The sequence below is a fragment of the Egretta garzetta genome, unplaced genomic scaffold (genome assembly GCF_000687185.1).
Source record: "Egretta garzetta isolate BGI_Z169 unplaced genomic scaffold, ASM68718v1 scaffold139, whole genome shotgun sequence".
Lineage (NCBI taxonomy): Eukaryota > Metazoa > Chordata > Aves > Pelecaniformes > Ardeidae > Egretta > Egretta garzetta.
In genome coordinates, this window is record NW_009260832.1 from 1,238,336 (window position 1) to 1,259,745 (window position 21,410).

General features: G+C 45.8%; 1 protein-coding gene across 1 annotated transcript in view; it reads right to left on the reverse strand.

Moving 5' to 3' along the window:
- Positions 1-11,097: 11,097 nt before the first annotated feature.
- UST (uronyl 2-sulfotransferase) overlaps positions 11,098-21,410 on the reverse strand; it is an 82,813-nt gene continuing 72,500 nt past the window's right edge. Inside the window, exon 6 of the mRNA XM_035902380.1 lies at positions 11,098-11,378. Within this exon, the coding sequence (XP_035758273.1) occupies positions 11,098-11,378 (281 nt within the window). The remainder of the gene's footprint in view (positions 11,379-21,410) is intronic.

Consider the following 21,410-nt stretch of genomic DNA (forward strand, 5'->3'; position numbering starts at 1 on the left):
CTGCAGAAGGTTGTTTTCCCCCCCGCAGGATGTTGGGCCCGGGAGAGGCAACACAGCCAGAGGCATTCTTTGCAAGCTCGCCGCCCATTTTTGCGAGCGCAGGCTCCTCACTGAAATGCGGAGACCCACGAGGTGTGGGAGCAGGGGACTGCAGCAGCGGGAGGAAAACCCCTTCCCCTGCGAAAAGCGAGTCCCTTGCCCTCAGCACTTTGTTTTTTGAGAAGTAGAGGGCGCAAAGGTGAGACCGAGAGGTGAAGAAAACCTTCAAACAAAGCTGATATTGGCCACGTGCGAGAAGCAAGCTTGAAACGGCATCACAGGCAGCCTTGCTTCCTTTTATAAATGTGCAGCATTAGTTCATGTGCACCAGCAGTGGCCTTTGCTGATGGGAACAAAAAGGAAGAAAGGATCCCATCTCCCCTCGCCTTCCCTCAGATTGGTTCCAGCACCTGAAAGCCAGTGACTTCCAGGGCTATTAAGCAGTTTCACCTGGACCCAGCGCTACGGCTGGACCAGAGTCGAATCCTTTCCCTGTTGCTGCGTGCTCCTATCTTTTATCAGGCATGGGCTTTTCACAAGGTGTGCCCTCAGCCGCAGGGGCCGGGCAGTGGGGCCAGAGGCTGTGACCGACCCTCCTGCCAGCTCCCCTGTGGATATCCCGCTGCGCAGTACCTGCATTGGGAGGATCTGTCCTCGCCTCCCCTTGGACGGGGTCCTGCTCCTTACACCTTGCCACGCATCTCACCTCTTTGCCGGTTTCTCCGCTCCCGTCTCCGTACTTCTTTCAAACTGGATAGAAGCAAACGCCTTCTGCCTTTCATGTCTAAAAGCCCTGTGGTGCTCCAGAGGGCCGTGGCTAGGTGTTTTGAAGCTATACACATACACCTGCTTGTGTCCCTATACGGTGCAGAAACCTAACACACACTGACTGCCTAACCGCAGTGCAACGGTGGGGATTTGCCATTGCTGCCTGCGCCAGCCCAGTTTTGCTCCACTTGGTTATTTCTGATGGTGGTTCCCTTTAGGGTGGCACCTTCATGCAGGCTCCCCTGGCCCTCAGGGGATAATATTTTAACCCCCTCAGGGGTTAAAAATAACCCCCACCATTTAGACAGTCTCCGAGCCTGAAGTCCCAACAGCGAATGCGGCATTTCCCTGCGAATGCGCTACCAAGTCCCAGTGCAAGCTTCAGGGCTTGTCCACGCCATTTCTCTGCCAGGGGTCTCCTCTTGAGAAACGCAAGTGGGGATGATGAGTAAGGGAGCAATACCTCTTGACTCACCAGACTAAAGCAAACCGCTTTTGCAGGGGAAGCCTGGAGAAAACAATGGATACTTGGGTTTGGCTTGGCTTGCTCGTTTTTTCTAAAAGGCTGTTTCATCTAAACTGAAATGACTGGCAGGCACTGGAGGGGAGGGAAGAAGGAAAAGCTAGCTACGCCCAGGCACCCAGCACTGCAATCCAGGCCTCCCCAGCAAGCGGCTCCCGCAGTTTAACCTGCACTCACCCACCTCTTGCATAGGCTTCCTCTGCACACGAAGCAGTTTTTTGGTTTTTTTTAGCTGCAGCATCTACTGTTCAGTTGAACGTTAGCACTGTGAAGTTAACACAATATTGTTGTCATTACTATTTGCCATCGCTATTACTATTTGATCCTAAATGTTGCCTGTAAGAGGAGTCTTCAAGGATATGATGTGACACTGCTGGCTTCACAGTGCATCAGGGCTGGCCAAAACCTGAAGGGATATTTTGGGGAGGGTGGGGATTACCTGTCCTGTTTCAAATTACTTTTCCCAGCTCACTCTCTGACAGGAAAATGAGGTGGTTTTCCCCACGGAAAATTTCCCCAGGGAAATTCTCAGTGCCTCCTTTTTATTTCCGGAGGAATATAAACTAGCACAGAGTCCCCGAGCGGTTTAGAGAACTACATTCAGCTGCCTTCCCGCGGTGCCCGGGCTCCTTGCTGGCGCCCGGGACTGATGCAGGAGAGAGGTGGAGGCCGAAGCACCCGGGGCTCGCTGGGCAGTGGGACCTCAGCTGGATTTTGAGCAGCCTGGGGCACTTGCTGCTGGGATCGGCGGGAGGCAGAGGAGCACGATTCCTGCCTGCAGACACTGCATGTAAATAAAGCAAACAGCGCAGGCGTTGGGGTTTGCGAAGTCTGGCTCCACCTCAGCTATTGTGATCCCTGTTATTCAGGAATCCTACAAAACCGTACCAATTCTCATAAAAGTTTTGCAGAGTAGATAAATACTACACTCCAGCCTTCGTGGCGAGGGGAAAAGGAAAGCTTTAAGCAATTAGGCTGGGCCACACAGCGATTCGGCAGCAAGCTGGGCTGCCAGCTGTGCGGGGCTCCCACGGCAGTGGTGCCGCTGCGGCCTCTTCCGCCGCCTACGACAGCACCGGCACGGCTGCCGCAGCCCGGGGAAGTGACCGTGAGGGGGGCCGGGGGGGCGATACACATTTTTTTAGGGAAAGTAAGGGCCTGACCTTCCTCATGTTAGCAGCAGCTTTCTTAAAAGATGCCGACCCACGGCTAAATGCATTTTCCCTGTTTACCCTGGATTGCTCTGGTGTAAGCTTTGCTATCGGTTTTGCACTTTTCTATCTGTTAGAACAGTTCAGATACTTGGACTTAGTGCAGAGAAGTTAGAAGCTCTTCGCTTTGGTCAGAGCTGGTCTTGACCAAAGTTTTGCTGACGCCTCTGTTCTCTTTCCGTGGTGAGAACAGAGAAATGGGTTCGGTCCCATCTCGCCTTCCTCGCAGGAGCTGGCTGCCCATGGTGCTCTACCTACAAAAGATGCAAATACTTTAGGCTCCTTTGGGGTGACCGGTACGTGCCCATGAGGGATCAGGGCAAGTTTGAGAAAAGCCCCCTTCCCCCAGGCAAAAAGAGGACATTCTCTTTTCTTTCTGACAAGCGAAAAGCTTTTTCCTTTTGAGTCAAAAGATACTGTTTTGGAAAATCAGAGCTGACCGCATAATAATTCCATCTCCTTCTCCCGGTTTTGGAGTGATAAGACATGCGCGATACTGCTTGACACTGTGATATTTATAAGACAAAGTAGAGGTCAAATTTGCTGAACGGTTTCCAAATTCCAGTGAGGTTTATCACAAAGAGCCCCATGCACGGACCCAAGTGGCGTGACTGACCAGGGCTGGATTGTGGAGTCACTAGAAAGCTCAGCTTCCAGCCAATGCTGGTGGGCCAAATCACGTTCTTTGGGGCAAAACCTGCTGGAAAGCTGCAGTCAGTCGGAGACTCCAGGGACTTTTCACAGCAGAGTTTCTGACAAGAAACCCCATTGTGAGGAGCTGGGGTTTCATGCTTCAAGGAGCAACGCTGTCCTCCCTCAGCACCGTCCTGCCCGCGCCTGGCGAGGCACAGCCCGGAGCTCAGCCCATGGTGGGGCGGGCGGGCAGGCGGGAGGCTGCCGCCCTCCCTCCCCTGCACCCTCACGGCTCCCCCAGATCCCTCTGGCCTCCTTGGAGGAGAGGCGCTGCCGGGCTCTCCTTGCCAGCTTTCTGTCTCAAGAAGTGGAGGAAGAAAGGTTTTTCCCACAGCGAGTGCTGACAGGACTAGCACGAACGTGTCCAAGGGAGATTTGGCAGAAATGCCCACCAGCTAGCTACGACTGAGAAACTGGCTCCCTTTCCCTCTCCCCGGTCAGACACCAGCCTCCAGGGCTGCTGCTGACACCGAGTGTCTCTGCTCATGTCGGAGGACAGACACTGCGGAGACTTCTTTGCACCCTGATGCGCTCACCTGCCAGCGCATTTCAGGCCCCCGGCCTGAAGCCAAAGGGGACGGATTTGGCATTGCTAAGCCTCAGTTATTTCCACAGGGACAGGCCAGGACTCGCCCTAACGCTCAGAGCAGAAACTAGATCTGGAACAGGAACGGAGCTGACACCTACAAGGTGGGCTCAACCTCAAGAGCCTTCTCCCAGTATCAAAGTTTAGAGCAAGGCTCAGCAGCTCATGCTCCTCCACAAAGCATGGGCACCTTGGACACAGGAGCTTGGATTCCGTTCCCTTTTGCTTGCTCTTCCTTAAGATGCTCCCCAGAAGACTTAGGCAAAAGCTTTAACGCCATGTACTGTCCAGGTAAGGGAAGGACGGGGAGGAGATGAGGGGAAAGCACCAGATCTCTCGGCTGAGAGGCACATACCCCTGTCTGATAGCTGGAGAAGCTTTCTGGTTTACAGATACACCAGGCAAAACCAACTACCTGGTGAGCTAGGTAAGAACTGTCTTTTCACACAGTTGGCTGCTGACCAGTAAGGCATCACTTTGCGTTCTGGGTTTCTAGGCTCTGTGGAAAACCAAAGGAATACTCATCTTAGACTACAGCCATGAACACAGGTTTGATGACTTTTCAGGTAGGCTACAAGTGCCATGTGTTTCAGGACAAAATGTGACCATGTTCTTGCGAATGGCTAAATTTGCAGGCTGCGACTTCAGCCACCCATCCATCTGCTTGTCTGCCCTTACTGCTACAGGATCAGCTTTCCCAAACATAAAGCTACCTTACAGCCATGCCATTCTGCAGGTGTTTGTTATCAAATTAAATAGGTAAGACAAGGAATTAATCTTTGTCCCAAAAGGACATAAATAGTCTGCTGAGGGCTCAAAAGTCATTCATATTTAGGCAGTTACCTGAAAAGTTTGCAGAGTTTTAAGGAAAAGGTAAGGGGAGACAATGTCATGTAACTAAAATTTTCCATGGCACTTGTTTTCCTTTCTGAAACCTAGAACTGATCTTGGAGCAGGAAAGAAAGTTCAAGCATTAAGACACTTGGATAAATTATAATCAGTGCTTTTTCCCAACCTTCCTGTGTGACATTGGGAATATCACTTACCCACTTGCTGTATCCATTCCCAGTGTATGAAATGGGGATAACAGCACTGCTTTACCTCCACTGTGGATCAAAAGGATAAAGACATTAATCATTTTCCAAGATGCACAGACAGTATGGTTAGTGCAGAGATACCCTACACAGATTGAACTTGGGAAATACACCAAATATGGCCTATGGCTTGTTCAGATACAAACAAATGGAGAAAGTGAAAATGGAAAAGGCTCGCAGCTCTTCACTGAGGCATAGGTGCCTCATTGCTGCTTATTCTCAGTGGCACGTATCTCTCCAGCACGATCTCGGGAATCTTGTCTTCTTTGGGGAATCAGAGACTAATGACTAGACTTGATTTCCCCTCCCAGAGCTTACCACCACAAAAAAATAGGTCGGTGGCTCCTAGAAGAGAAATTCCATGTGCCATGGGAAGCCATACCCTGGTCTGTCGCTCTTGTGTCTGCCACGGACTGTAACAGCCTCTGTTTTTTTCCTGCACCCAAACTGAAGATGAACTGGGAGATGTAATTGGCCTTTGCTACCTGACAACGCTCCCGTGAGCCCTGAGGTTATCTAAAGCCTCCCGTATCATCTTGGCCTGGTCAATTGGGAATACTTTCGCTTGTGGCACAGTAACAAAATATTACTCTGCTCATTAGCAGCACCACTGTGCCGGGAAGGATTCGTTTCACTTGGCTCATTACTTGCACTCAGCCTGGAGAGAGATTTGCTGAAGGACCAAATCTATGGCTCAGATCAGCTCCTGCACGTCAGATAGAGGTATAGGCTGTGTGCTTATACTCTGCCAGGTTTCCCAGGTAGAGAGGCAATTCGGAAGTGCATGGAAAAAGCCAAAAAATGCTAACTCAATGCAAATCACAAATCTGAGGCAGCATTTGATTTTGAAGCATGGGCTCTAGTTTTCCAGATAAGCCAAAGCCATAAAGAGAGTGAGCAGTTCATGTAAGACTTCTGCTGGGCGCTCCACATCACCCTGGTGTTTAGACCATTACTCTTAACCCAGATAGCATTGCCTCCACGTATTCCTTCTAATCTCTACTTTTCACAGCACCAATTCCCCCGCGGTGTGGCAAAATGCCTTGCCATCGGCCTTTTTGCCCATCAGATCCAAAGAAGGGAACAGAAGGATGGCAAAAGTTTGCATAAAGCACACTCCTACCATGCCTGCCTGACAGCAGTGTTATTAACTTACCCTTTCAGCCACAATCAGTTAAATACAAGACCAGCCTTGCATTCTTCCTTCACATACTCAGAAAAGGAAATCCACGGCAGGTTTATATTCAAAAATTCGCGTTCAAATATACCACTGGTCAAATCTTACCATCTTACGGCGTCTGAAAGGCCAAATAAGTATTTGCAGAAAACCTCCCCCCTTCCCTGTCCCGTTGCCCCCAGAGCAACCTTCCACCCCACCTCCAGGCTCTTCCAATACGACAGCGTCAGGCATTGGTGCTGCAACCCAGCCGTTACGGTGTGCCGGTGCTTCCCTTACACACACCTATCTTCAGAAGCTTACAACTGAGCTTTGAGGTTCACTCCGTGCTGCAGCTTGGCATGCCATGCCGCTTCTGGGCAAACCAAAGAAAAGATATCAGAGTTTTTCAGGTGTAAGCGAGACATCAGCAACTGACTTACGCTGGTTGAGATTTTAACTTTCAACCTTCACAGTAAGATCCTTTCCATCCACTTCTAACATCTTGCAAGGGATTTTTTCACTTCCCCAATGGCTGTTTGTCATGGAGCTGCCTTCCTACCACACCTGTGGGCACCTAAGCAGAGCCTGAGTTTGCAAACTCTCCCTTGGGACAGACCCTGCAGAAGTGGTCCCGGTGATTCCAACACCACTAGACAGGCACTTCCAAGGCTTGGCAAGACCTTTCTTGTTTTTCCCATGGAGTCTGTGTATAGAGGTCTATACGTAACAAATGCTCAGTTCTTTGGTCTTGGCTCATGCAAGCAGATTGATTGACAGTGGTTTATATGTTTGCTGTACTCTTTGCTTGCTGAACTCTTTGCAATAAAGCCTGATTCCTTAAAAATAAAACAGAAGGAATGCTGTGGTATTGTATTACAATATTCTAGTTCTCAAAAATGTTGCTGTGTTGTTTTAGGCTATGGTCTAATGTCACAGATGTTCCCTTTCTGAAAATGGAGGGAAAGAGCACCATTACCCTTAACTGGGAATTACAGACCTTTATCCTTTAAGAAGATGTAGAGCTTTACTCTTCAGCAGACAATGTTTTTTCACTCGATTAGAGGACCCAAGTTGGCATGCAGCATGGTTTCCTTTGTTAGTCAAAAAATCTATCTTGATATTAAATGTTGTTATTACATCAAGTATTGAAAGGAGGAAGAATTCAATGGCTGGCATCCACAGATCTGTTCCCCAATGTTTAAAATTTGTAATTTTGTTTGTGTCTTTATGATACCACTCTATAACATTCAAACAATACATCAAAGGCCCAATGATAAAGAATCACAAAGAAATTGAAATGCTTGAAATACACCATCAGGGTCACATACCTTCAGTTCTGCCGAGCTGCTTTGCTACATATAAGCAGAGAACAGTTCAGATACTTGGACTTAGCCTTGCATCACCAGCAAAGCTTATGTGGAAGAGAAGTAAATTAAACAGGAACAAAAAACCCGTACCATTTGTCACTGTCACTTGAAACTTGAGAATAAAATTTATTTTTTTGCAGAATGCTGCATTTTTACAACGGTCGATTCTCTCTTTAGCGTGAAAGCACTTAAGTTTCACTTACATTATAACATCACTCTGGACTACTGGAGCTTTTATGGCTGGCCATCAAATACCATGTCTGGTAAAATGCAGCGTATGGGGACCAAGCTGTTTCTCTCCTGGCTACAACTTCTTTCTACTTAGCAGCCCCAAAGCACACGAGGCGATGTCCTTCAGAGTACTTATTGCACGTCTTGGGTGAGTAAAATAATTCTGCCTTCAGTCTCACACCTCCGGACGGTGCGGGACACAGAGTAACCCAGAAACAACCTACCCCCATCTCGCTGCTCAAGTATGACTTCTAGATGATAACCTACGCCGCGCGTGATCCTGTTCTGCTGGGAGCAACTCCAGCATCTTGCCCGCAGCCGCCATACCCAGGCAAGAAAACTAGCGTAAGCAAGCGGACTATGGCGCTAGGAAGAAATGTATGGGTTTTATTTTTAAACATCACTGGACCAAAAAAGAGAGAGTCATATGGCTTATTTATATTTCAGGAGATGGTAGTGAATAAGTTAAAGAATATTTCATCCCAAAACATATGTTGCTTTCATTTATAGCTAAGCTAATGTACACATATGTTTTCTCATTTTCATAAATGTCAAGCACCCACCTTTTTCCCCCCACAAAGATTTACAAGTACATGCATGGCACTTCCTACAAAGCTGTCGTGGGCTAAAGGCTTACAAACAATGATTTTTTCTGGAGTAAGAAATACTCATCAGACCAAAATATAATCATTTAAATCAACTTCTTCCTGAGCAACTTAGAATTTGGAATGTGCTGAAAAGTTTCAATAAATAAGTCAAAGATCAACCAGCTTAAAACGTACCTTTTAACAATGAAGTAAAATATATTTCATGACAGACAAATAGGCCGTAGGACCAGGAATCTTAGACACTATGTGCCAGATAACTTTATGAAGTACCATTCAAGGAGGAGAGGCCAGGCTGATTGTTACGAAAAATACAACATTAAAACCTAGCGAGTAAATCATTAAACAGGTTTTGCACTTAGGTTATTAAGTAGTGATGGCTGAAGATACCATTAAATAAACAGATAAAAATAGACTTTACGGTAAGCGGCAGTGAACTTGCAGGAAGGGCGAATGTGTTAAGTGACTGATTATTCTGTTACAACGTTGGCAAAAAGGATTCAAACAGAATTTCAGAAAGGTGAGGATATTAGTTTTCTTTCCAAAATATAACAACTCCACAGTGTGTAAACTAATCATTACTCTTTCAATGTAATTTCATAGAAACCACTTAAAATATACAATGCAGCAGATTCATATTTTAGCTAATATGTTAGTTGTTATCTGTGCCATTTTCAGTTTTCTTTAACGTGCTCCCCCACTGTAGTGCATTGCTACCACCAACCTGGGATGTTAATAATGAGAACAGAATCTTCTACGTAGTATTTTCTGTAAGTTAGCATCTTGTCTTAACACGATTACACTTCTTTATTTTCGTTCTCTGCATGTAGGTACAGTAAAGACTGACTGGTGATGAAGATGGGCCATCATGTTTATTGGCTCTCAGCAGGCTCATGGAAGAGGAAACCTTGGAAAGCACATCTGAGCTTAGGCCGAGTTTATATGCCTCATCCATCACAAAATAACTTTTGGTTGTTACTGCAAACCGAAGTATGACCTTGCAGATGGCAGACACGCTGCTGGGGCAGCTGCAGTATAGGAAGCAAAAATTGCCCGGTAGATGTTTGAGAAAGGACTTGAGTTGGACAGAGGTGCGTCGCCCTCAATGCATCACTGGGACTCAACCTGGCAAGGAGCTGCAACTCCTCGACCCTGCTTCTTTCCTGTGCTCGAGGATGGGAATTTATTGCTGTTACCCTCTACTATCCTCTGGCAACAATGGTGTGCATGAGGCCAAGGCCTCATCAAGACTCCCAAATACCTCCTACAGAGCAGATGGCCAAATAGCTCTGCCATTGCAATGTGCAGGTCTGTCACTTCTGCACCACCAGTCCTGGCAGGCTGTCGAAGAGCTGCGGGACACCCACCTTAAAGACAACAGCATGTCACATATTGGAGCCCTCCCAGACTCCACTGATCCCCTTTCTAGTGTTTGTTGACAATACTTGTAGTGATTAACAAGGGCAAACTTTCACAGCTACTCTCTTAACAATTCACCGATGTACCAGTTTTGGTTTCACAGAGTACAATGCCTTCTATTCTTTGTTTTATCATTCTGAAATAGTTCAACTAGAGAAGGTGTGTATTTTAAGTTTTACTTGTAGCCACACTAAAAGCAGGCGCCCGGTGTTTGCACTGGTGGGGCAGCTGCATTCAGCTTCAGAAGGGAACAACTAAATCCCTCAATCGCAGAAATACCGGCCGTGCTTAATCGGAGTTCCAGATCATCTACGTTTTTTAATGGGGGACTTTCTCTGCAGATTTGCAACCCTTAAGAAGAATAAAAACCTACTATTTTAAGTTTTACTTGTAGCCACGCTAAAAGCAGGCGCCTGGTGTTTGCACTGGTGGGGCAGCTGCGTTCAGCTTCAGAAGGGAACAACTAAATCCCCCAATCGCAGAAATACCGGCCGTGCTTAATAGGAGTTCCAGATCATCTACGGTTTTTAATGGGTGACTTTCTCTGTAGATTTGCAACCCTTAAGAAGAATAAAAACCTACAAATACCCTTCCTGAACATAAAAAAACATATGCTGCACCTTTTCCTTCATAGTCTAATAGAAAAGTAGTCAATTGCAGAAACAAAACTCTACCATTTAGGTAACCCTGCCTTGCACTTTTCATCTGTTGTTGCTGTTCACTGACCAGGTAACTTCTTCTACTCTATAAACTAGAAGGGTTTGCCAAAAACACCTAGTTCCCATAACTTGCCTTACGTCCACTGATACTAATTTGGCAGACTAGCAGCCTCGCTCCTCCTGCACAGGGCAATTCAGAAGGCATTATCTAGCCCCTTTCTGAGCCTGTCATCCTCCCCGTGCTCTGGCTGTACCACTGGGACATCAGTGTGCTCTGGGCAGAAAGAGGCACTCTTCCCAAATGGTGCACTGCCTGTAGTCCGCGTTGCCGGTAGCTAATTCTGTAGTGTTATGCAATGAAGACTTGTTTCTGGAGAAAGAGAGACAAGAGTCTGTAAAATTTACTTTGTGAGACCACCTAATCTATTCTCTTATGTTTTGCACGTGCCCAGAGGGCTGCTCTGTACTCCAAAAGTTATTTTGTGACAGACGGTAGATACTTCTCTCCTGAACTATGCTATAGCAAGGATGCTATAGAGCCAACACCATACAATGAATCAAACCCGCAAAACCAGGTATCTCCCGATGGCCCCAGCATGTGGGAATGGTCTCTTTTGTTCCGTTTCAAATGCTGCTGCGCGTTAACTCAGTTCCTTAAGGAATTACTTTTAATAATAATTAAAAAAAAAATCTTAAGAAAGCTGGAGGGATCACCGGAAGAGAAAGGATAGTTCTTCCATCCATCACCTTTTATAGATATCCTCTAGCCACTTTTCATCATCTTCCTCATCGTCCATCGGTTCCTCTGTTTCCAGGGGAGAAGGAATGAAGAACTCGGGTCTGGGGCGTGGTTTCCTGATGTGAGACTTCAGTCCAAACTTGCGCTTTAGCAGGTGGAACTGTTCTTTGACGTAATAATAAAACTCATATTCATATCTCATGCGCTGGTAGAGGATCTGTATTGCTTCTGGAGAGGGGACGGTCTTTTTCACTGTCACAGTCAGATTGCCAAGTTTCCTATGTTCTGTAAAAAAACAAACAAACAAGCAAGATGGTGGGTGCTGATTAATTAGACCAGACCTGAACTTTTTTTTTAAAAAGGTTAAGGCATGGCCCTACTGCATTATTGATTCAAACGAGCTCAATCTATCACCTTAATAATGGATTTACTTTTAGCAAGAGTTGTGTGAAGTCAGACTTGCATGTTTAAATATGGCTAGTTCATACATGGCATTTGGCATTGCATATAATCACCAAGGATCTTAATTGGCAATGGTTATCTGCAAACGCAAATTAGGTCACACCAGTTATGAGCATAAACTACATGTGAAGACATCCATAACCTTGCCTAGCTTTGGAAATTTTGCCTGATGCATGTGAAGTATATATCCAGCTCAGCTGAGCGGATCAATTATTTCCCATGTGACGTACTACGTCATCTCTCAGTTGTGCTTCGTTATTGTTTAAATCTAACCAGATGTGTATCAGTCTGAATCCATCTCAAGGCGAGCACCGAAGCACCATTGGCATCACCACATGACACCTCAAGACTGAATGTGCCCGATGACCTCATCCTATTAACACCTATTAATTAAACCAGACTCATCTTCCTGTTGTGCCCTGGGATTTCAGTGTGCTTCTCTTCACCTGACAACTTTTGCTTTGGTAAACTGAAATAAAGCACCTTTACTGTTGATAAAGAATTAGAGTTACTAACAAAATATTGAGCTGTCTCTTTGCCTCCTCTCTCAATAGATTATTCTGCCGCTGGCGATTAATGTATTTGGACAAGGTGCTCTTTTCTACCAGATGGCACCAGGCTGCCAGAGCATCCCAAGTATCTTCTCCTCCTCCAAGACAGAAACGTAACTGAAAGTCAACTGTGAAGAAGAGAACAGAAAAAGCTGGAAGTACTGACCTGTAGCATCACTCTATCCCCCCTAACAACTGCAACTTTCATTAGGAGAAGTGGAGATGAATGTTACACTGATGAAGTACTAGCTTCTATAATTAGGTTTTCTGAAACCTCAGTGCTCCAATCCAGTCAGTCTCCTGTGAGAGAACGTGATGTCCATGCAGATGACAGTAATAGCCTCAGAATACACCTGGGTCCAGACACGGCAAAGTGAAAGGGCTTGCATGGAAGCAAGGAGATGCCAGTTAGACATTAGCAAAAAAACCTTTTTTGTGGCAAGAATAGCTAGGCAGTGCAGTAGAGCATACAAGTTCCAAAAGCTGTACCTCTGGAGGATTTTAAGAGGAGATTAATTGATTGTCTCCTGAGGGAAGGCACTTGACTAGGGGACATCTTAAGGCTGTTTTCCATGACTCTAAATCCAATAGATTAATTTTAGTCTTGTCAGTCCTTACTTCACTTCCTTGCTCTTTGCTACAACAGCAAGGTCCTCATGAGAACTGTTTTTTCTTGTTCCAGGATAATGCCTTGGCTTCTGCTACTCATTCTTTCCTTAGTATTTACATCCTCTATTTGTGTTGCCTCAAATGCCTAACAGAAATCCCCATCTTCTACACGACTACATAGAGAAACTGTTGCAACGAAGAAGAGCTGGATTTCTATATGGAAATCTAATTCGTATTCCAACAGCAGTTCTGCAAGCTGGAGGAATTCAAGAGGGTCGGGCCACGAAGCATGGCAAAGAAAAAACTTACAAGGAGGAAGCAGACGACAAAGAACGTTTCCCGTTTCCAGCCAGGTCCCAGCAGCAGTGACCACCCTCACTTCCAGAGGGAGTCCCTGAATCAAACCAGGATTTTATCATGGGCAGAGTTTTGCTCAGGTGAGCAGCCCAAACTGAGGTCTTCTGAAGCACCTGCCCGCAAAGCTAAACACATGCTTAGCAGCTCTCCAGAGAAACACATTTTCACCATCGCTTACATGTAAGGCTAAGGGATGGGTCGATGGTTCCTAGTAGGAAAAGAGAGTTGTTCTTGGGATTCCACCAGCAGTACGTTCATCCAAGAGAAATAATCAAGAATAACCTTTTAGGGAAGAGAGGAATTTTAACTAAAGGCAAACCCATTTATTTCAAGAGGTAATAAAAGATGTGTAAGTCCAGCTAGCAAACACAACAGCAATGATTTTTAGACAAAAAAATGCGCCTTATACAAGAATTTAAATCTTGAAAAGTAGAACAGAAGGGTAGAGAACAGCTACGTGAACATGAACTGCTTTCTTTACATTTTAAATGATTAATGTTCATATAGCTTAGGGTACCCACACCTATAAACATGTTCTAATTTTCAGACAGTGGACACACATTTTCCTACTTCAGAGTAAAGGAATTAAAGAAAAACAACTGGAAGCCGTTCATTTCAGTACTGCACGAGACAGCAAGTGCTGCTGGGCTGGACGTTCACATATTCATTTGACTTCATTGCATGTCATACACATCTGGTGTAGAAGAAAAAAGTTATCTGAAAGAGGTATTCTGCCTCTCAGTTTTGCTTACCAATTACAGCAGAGTAATTTGACATGTAGGAAGAATATGAAAAAAAGAGACACTGGGTTGACTAGCTCACCAAATGTAATGCTGTTCTAAATAACAAAAAAATTATGTAAAGCACGAATTCTATTTTGTGTTTGTACTTGTAATTCCTTCTCTAAAGGAAGAACGGTTTTCATTAGTTGGTAACAATGAAAACATGTGGCTCTGCGATTAAACGGAGCTTTTACACCAAACTTCATGGTTCTTTACACTGAAATCTCTGTCTCTAGTCATATATCTAAGTAATTAGACAACTTAGTACACAGAGTTCTTTGTTCTTTAATTGCAGCGATGTATGGCGATAGATGCTCTATACTTACTGTTGACAGTTTATCAATTTGTATCGTTTTATTTAGATAGGCGTAACATGATTAAAATATACAAAAACTGAAATAAAAATAAGGCAGTGATCTTTAACCTGCTGTCTAGCTAAGAAAAAGTGTAGAGGAAGGACCATTAAATGCTTGCCTTTAAAATAGACATTAGCATAGAAAGCACTACCTGTAGCTAGTGAATGGGGTCAGATGTTTTTGGTGAAAATATTTGGGTTCCCCAAGAGCCTATTCTCTTCTACCCATGGACCGGAATAGGCTAACAAATGCCTCGTCTTTTTAAATTCTCAGGCAGTTGTTCAAGCTGCCATTGATGGGCCTCGGATGAATACGCTCCAGAAGGACACTGTACTCTGTCTGTCTGTCCGTGGGTGAGAAGGCAACTGCTGCCTTATGATTATTGAGTGCTTCGAGACATTCCTCTTTCTGCTGCTTAGCTGGTAGCTCCCGCCAGCTTTGCAGTCTGGTTTTCTTTACAAACTCAGCGGCAAATATACACTACTAAATATTGCATTTATTAAGCTTAAGCCTTTATACTGCTTGCCAACTTCATTTTTATTTTACATAGGTTATTTCTGTTACAGAAAACTCCATTTACCTCGCTGGAAAAAGCTCTTTACTTATACGGTCCCTCCAGGACTCTAAGCGGGAAAAGCCACTTCTTACAGCTCCAGCTCCCTCGGGTGGCTGCTCCTCCCAGCAGAGAGAGGCACTTGTGCTTGGCCCAGGACCGCTGCCAAGGATGACAAGGTGAAAAGAGCGCTTGACTCTCTTCTTGGAGGGGTGGTCAGGTCAGTGTGGGGCAGGACCAGCCAAAGGGGAATGTACCGGTGGTGTGCCGGGCAGGGAGCAGCCCGCCGGCACCCGAGCTGCCAAAGCAGCCAGGTGCTGCAATGCCACCCTCGCGGCGGGCAGCCGGAAAGCAGCAAAATACGCTCCTCCTCTGAATCTGCAGCAGTCATGGCACGGAGGATTCCTGGACGTGTGCAATTCTTCTTTGCTCCACACACACACCCATGCCTACAGATGTATACATATGTACAGATAGGAACACCCGCGCCCTGGAAGGCGACAGGAGCAATGCAGGTTTTCTGGCTTCTGTTGCTTCTCCTGGCAGGACAACCATCAGTAACTGCGGTGCACAAATAGCAGTGAGGTGCTGGCTGTCAGGCGGCGTGAGCTGGGGCTGTGCCCGGCTGCAGCCTCAGCCTTTTGATAAAACAAATGAACTTCGCTTCCCCCCCCCCGCCTTGAATTTTATTTAGACTGGTTTCTAATCTTAAATACCCTTAAAAAAGGCTCTTTAATACAAATATGAATGAAATCACAGAACTGCCCCTTGAAGTCAGTCACCTTAACCACCTCTCCTCATCATAGAGGCAAAATGGAAAAATTAGGTAGATCTGGCTTAAAGCCAAAACAGCAATCTGCGTATATGCTACATAAACCCAGCTGTCCCACCAAAGGACCCCCATTTTATGACCTCTGCGACAGCTAACCATATGGAGGGCAACAAGCTACAGCATTTACTTTTTAGGGTTCTTTTTTTTTTTTAAACTGTGTTTGCTTTGGCATTCTTTTAAATTGCTAAAAAGAATGTACTGTACAGTAACTCAGCCTCCCGGTGCAGCCTGCTCATGCCTTGAATTCAGACTAAATTGGTATGCAGATATGGATGAAGAAAATGAAAATTCTTTTGGGTTACCAGGTGATGAATATTTACCATTACTTTCCCCACCCTCACTTTTTCCTTTTTTTTTTTTTTTTTTTTTTTTTTAAAACTAAGAAATCGGCGTTACTCACGGCAGCGATCCAAACCATAGGGAAAAGTGGTTTTTATACTTTGTGGCTCAAACCCCCTTGGATTGCCATATTTAGACAAAATGATCCTAAAGGCATCCTTCACCTCAAAAGAGAATTTCAGAGCGACGCTCTCTCCAGAGCCCCGCCATTTCGGTGGGGGCGAGGCAGAGGCTTGCTCCTCAGTGCTGCTCCCGGATCTGGCGGGGAGAGGTGAGCCAGGCTGGAGCCGTCGGCGCAGGACGGCTGCCGGCGAGCGCAACGTCAGGCCCACCCGGCTAACGCCGGCGGTGGAAAAAACCCCACGCCGAGCTCTGCGGCTCTGAGGCTGTGTGAACACGATGGCTGTCGCAGATACAGCAAACTCATTTCCTGGAACTACACGGGGAGGCCCCGCGTTTCAGTCGCACGCAGCTGAGCTGCAGCACATACCTACTTCTCCACAGTTTTAAATGGAAATAAATGTATGTCAGTGTGGTTAGATGTGACGTACGAATCGGCGAGGGCCTTCGCTTGATACGCCGCTCAAACCATCACCGTGGTGCTAAAACGGGGCTCTGATGGCTACGCTAGGAATGATCTCCCCCCAGAATATCTAACCGCCGCTCAGCAGATAATTTTCTGGCGCAATTGGTCTGCTTTTCAAACTTGAAATTTTTAGCTGAGCTCTTAAATGATATCTGGGAAAGAATGGGTTTGGGAGAACAGATGAGGCTGATGCGTGTGGCTCGCGGGCCATCTTCCTGATGGCCACGGGGCTGCCACCGCCCAGGAGCGCGGCGTGCCCGGGACAGGTTGTAGGTTCGTGGTTGCTAAAGGAAAGCATGGATGGTGGAGAAAACCTAACAGAGTCACCGACTGGGAAGAAGCGTGCTAAAAACCAAAGTTGATAAAAAAATCGAAGTAGCAATTTGACCTATAGCATCTACTAGCCTTGTCTGTCTGAAATACTATGAGCCCAAATTATTAACCTCCTTAGTGCTAGTTTACTCTTCTCAGTTATTCACATCAGCAAAACAAGGTGTAAGTTTTAACAACATGTAGGTAAAGATTAGACACTCATGTGCATGCTGAGGACAGCTATTCTAGGCTTGCTAGCAACGCTTGCTTTGTTTTAGCATTTCTGTCCTGAATTGTTGCGTTGCTTTGATGAGATGGAACAGCTCCTGACGCCAGGGGATTAGGAGAACTCTAGCCCGCTGGCACACAGCAACATCCCGTCTCCTAAAGGTCAGCCACGGATCTCTCTGAAGGGAGAGCTCTCCAGGGGTCACGTAAACACCCAGAACTCCAGAGACCTGCAATCCTAGGCAAATCAGATGTCCTATTTATCAATCAGGGATCTTGGGAGCAAACACACCAGGCTGTAACTAGCATGGACACTGCAAAACAATGGCTGCCAATAACAGAGACCGAACTAGGTGAGACAGTTATAGTAATGCTTTCTTCTCTCTTACCACCACAACGAATAAGGGAACTAGAGGGAAGAATAATGTCACTCTTAACCTAATATAATTTCATCATTAACATTAACATGGACAAAATGCAGGGAGCTGGCAGAGAAAAACAGAGGGATGCCAAAACAGAGATTAGCCAGGAAGAGCTCACGGACATCATCTGAAAGACACATAATCAAATAACTACTAACGCTCAAACACCAAGGAGGCAGGGCACAAAATCAGAACAAGAAAGAAAGATTAAAAAAAAAAAAAAAAGAAAGAATAATATGAAGTGATAAATGTAAGAAGTACCTTGGGCCAGTAAGGCTGAAAAATAACAAAAGAAACATCTTCTTACAGTAAGCAAGTAACATATATTGGGAATATATTGCAGAGGTCAACACTGCACTGGTCTGGCTGTCAACTGGACAATGTAACAGTGATTTGCATTCAACAGTGCTCTGAAATACTACTTAAGCTATTAAAGGCGTTATATCACTATTTTGAAACGCTTGCCTTACAACACACTCAGCAATGCAAATATATAACTTTAACCATACTTTGGAAACAGCTACCACTCTCTGAGGTCTCTTCTCCAGCCAGGAGGTATTTATCATGAAATTTCCAACTCTCCTCTTGGAAATTTCATGGTTTATGCCTTTGCTCCTACCAGTTCAGAGCTGTGGATCCAACAACGTGGATTTCCAGCTGCATGAGACGCCTCAGCCGACCATCCTGCACCATACACCACCTCTGCTGCTGCCCCAGCCTGGAAACGTGCTGTATCTCACACATGATCAGATAACAAATCTCAACAGGATCTTCTAAGAGACTCCTTTATTTGGTGCACTTTAATGTTGCATTCATAGCTAAGGTAAGTTAACACAGAAGGGAAAAAAAAAAGCGCTGAAAATTAACCCACATTGGTAGAACAAAAAGGCAGATTCTTAGGAGAATGTGGTCCGGTACTTTTGTTGCTGTTAAGCAACTTCTAAGTTGAACTAGACAGAGTTGGAGGTGCCAAAACCAAAGTCATCTGCAGAGGAAATGCCAGGATTCTCTAGTTCAAGTTGCCGAAAGAATTGCTATGGTTGCAGTTCATATGCAATTTCTAATATATCTTTTATAGCTGTGTAAGTATTATTGAATGGATCCAGTCAAATCCGGATCTGACAAAACCACAAGTTAAAAATAGGTTCTTACGGATCGCTTGCGAACAGTGTTGCATAGTAGGTTACGCAGCTACTAACGCTATTACATTTTTGCAGAGAGAAGAGAAAGTTGCAGTGATTGAGACAAATTTCAGCAGCGCTCACAAGCAGGAAAAGCTTCACCACCGGTATGTTATGCAGAAAATCTGCAGAGATATAGCCTGGGACTTGAGAACCTAGAGCAGGCATCTTGCCTTTGTGCTCCGAGTCATCGTGGGCTGCTGTCTGTGATTTTCGTCCACAAAAAGGAAGCGATGGAAGGGGCGTGCTGTGCAAGCCTAAGATGTCTAAGAGGGATGGAGCGAGGTGGAGGTGTCTTTATTTCCATATATAGTACTGATGAGTGCAACGCTGGCATATAGCATCCAGTTTTGTAACCACATCCTAAATCAGACAGGGTATGAAAACAGCCTCAGAGTGAATACTGGGGTTGGAAGGGACACTTTAGAGAAAGATGATAAATTCATTCTGGTCAGCTTACCAAGAAAAGAAGATTGAGAGGTGACTTGTTTACAGCATCTGCATATTTTCATGGTGAGAAAACTATGGATACTGAAGGGTTGGAAGGAGAAACCAGAGAAATGCAGACTGGAAGTTAGGCACAGCTTTTTAAAGTGGCGAAGGTGATTAATCACTACAACAGAACAAAAAGAGCTGATTTGCTATCACTCGGTATTTTTACATCAAGGCTGGATAACTTAACTCCAGTTACTGATCTCCATGCAGAAGTAAGAGAAACTGCGTGGCCTGCAGCACCCAGGAAGCCAGCCTGAATGACCCACTGAAGTCTTTCATAGATGCAAGTTCCAAACATCTTGCATGTGTCCACTTCCAAGTCAGGAGCACCACTTGCAAAAGCCTTTTTGTCAGTACCCTTGAGATACCTCAGTGTGAATGTCATTTTTGGAAGACGCCTGAACACCTGATTTGCTACCTTCTCCAGTTGTTGGCTGTTCAAACCTGGTGGTCACCTACCTACAGCATCAGGCCTTGCAGGAATGTGAAGTGACGCTACATTTTTTAAAAAAAGTTTGAGAATATTGCCTTAAAAATTCTAAGTACTGCCTCTTCCTGCCTTCCTAGAGCATACATCTGACTGCTTATTTCTTTATATAAGAATAACTACTGAAATGAGAAACAAAAGCAAAAATGCTAACTAGGACTAAAGCAATAACCAATAATAAAATTTATGCACTGCCAAGGTAAAACCACTACTGATAGGGCATACAGGACTGGAAGATGTACGTTATTGTATGAAAGCTGCGATTAAAATGGAGTGGGGGGAAAAAAAAGTTATCAGTTCTCTTCTCCCTTGTGAGAAAGTTTCCAGTTCTAAGATGATTTTCTCCCGACCATGTCTGCACACAGACAAACGAAAGCCCTGAAATTGCTTTATTTCTTATTATTGCAAGTTACAGGCGGTCAAGAGAAAATTCTCTCTTTTGCCCTTACGTTCTTTTGTGTATAATGAGTGACTGAAGGCAGCCAGGGGCTGAGGCACTGGTGAAGAAGGAAGAATGCTGCCCGAGCAGAAACAACACACTGCTCCTTTCAAGTTCACCCCCTCCTGGCCCACAGCCCGACTGCCTTGGCCAGCCGCCAGGGTATCGGGACAAAGGCTTCCTCCTCTGGCCAAAACCGAGGAAAAGGGTCCGTTGTTTAACACAGGCAGACTTGTTTCAGCAAGGGAAAAAACTAAAAAGAAGGGGAGTTATATTAACTGGAAGTCCTGGGAGAGGAGAGTAATCTCCTAGTGTGGCTAATGCAATTCTCACCCCATGCTTTTCCTGAAGAAGGAACGTCTTGATTCTCTACCGTTCAGGCTAGAAGGCAAAGTGTAACATCTCAACAGGGCTAAGCCCTGAGGCTGCCAGGGTCTTTGCGTCCGACGAGGTTACTATGAACCAGAAAGAAGAATGCATCTTTCCTCTGTCCGGGAAGCCCCAGGCGACCCACTGCTCCCCGCCATGCCTGCCTGCACTGATAAGCTCACGTGAAGGGCAAGTGTCCTCACTCATAAAAAGATAGAAATTTCTAGGCACCCAGCAGACCTTGGAGAGTCTGACAGATAGATAAGCCAAACCTTTAGCTATCTCAGGACTTCACAGCAACCGAGGCTTCTGCTGGATTTCCACCAAGCCATTAAACCCAAGTCAAGGTGAATTCACACCTGGGCTTTTTGCCGTCCCTGTAACAGAGCCTGCAGCCCCGGTCTGTGATGGGCAACTTGGGACACTTGGGGTTTGCTGCAAGTTGAGAGGTCGTGCTCCTCCCCGAAACCTCCGAGGCAGACGCTGTTGCAGAGGTTATGCAGAGACGCAGTGGCTCTTCATGCCAACGTCGGCGCTTCTCTAGCAGCAGAGCCCACAGGCGAGGGATGAGGACTTGACAAAGGTAGTAGAAAATCCCTAGGTCCGGCGTAACGAGCGGGGAAGCGCTTGGGCGGGGGGGGCTGCCGCAGAGGCTGTGTCACAGGAGGCAGCATCTCAGCGAGCTGTGGCAGGAGACTTCCCCCAGCGATTATTTATATGTCTGAGAGTTTTCGGAAGCAGGCCCCAATTCAAGGAGAAGCGTGATTCTAATCTGCTCGGATTAATACAAATGAAACCAGGACCTTTTTAGGTGCTTAGATGCTGTTCAAACGCCAAGATTTACACATGCGTGTACTTGCTCTGTATTCCAGGGAATAGATTTTCCTCCTGAAGGAGGGGGAAACGGCATGTCTGACACGTACTTAGGAGACCAAGATCTTTGCAGGTGAAGGCCTC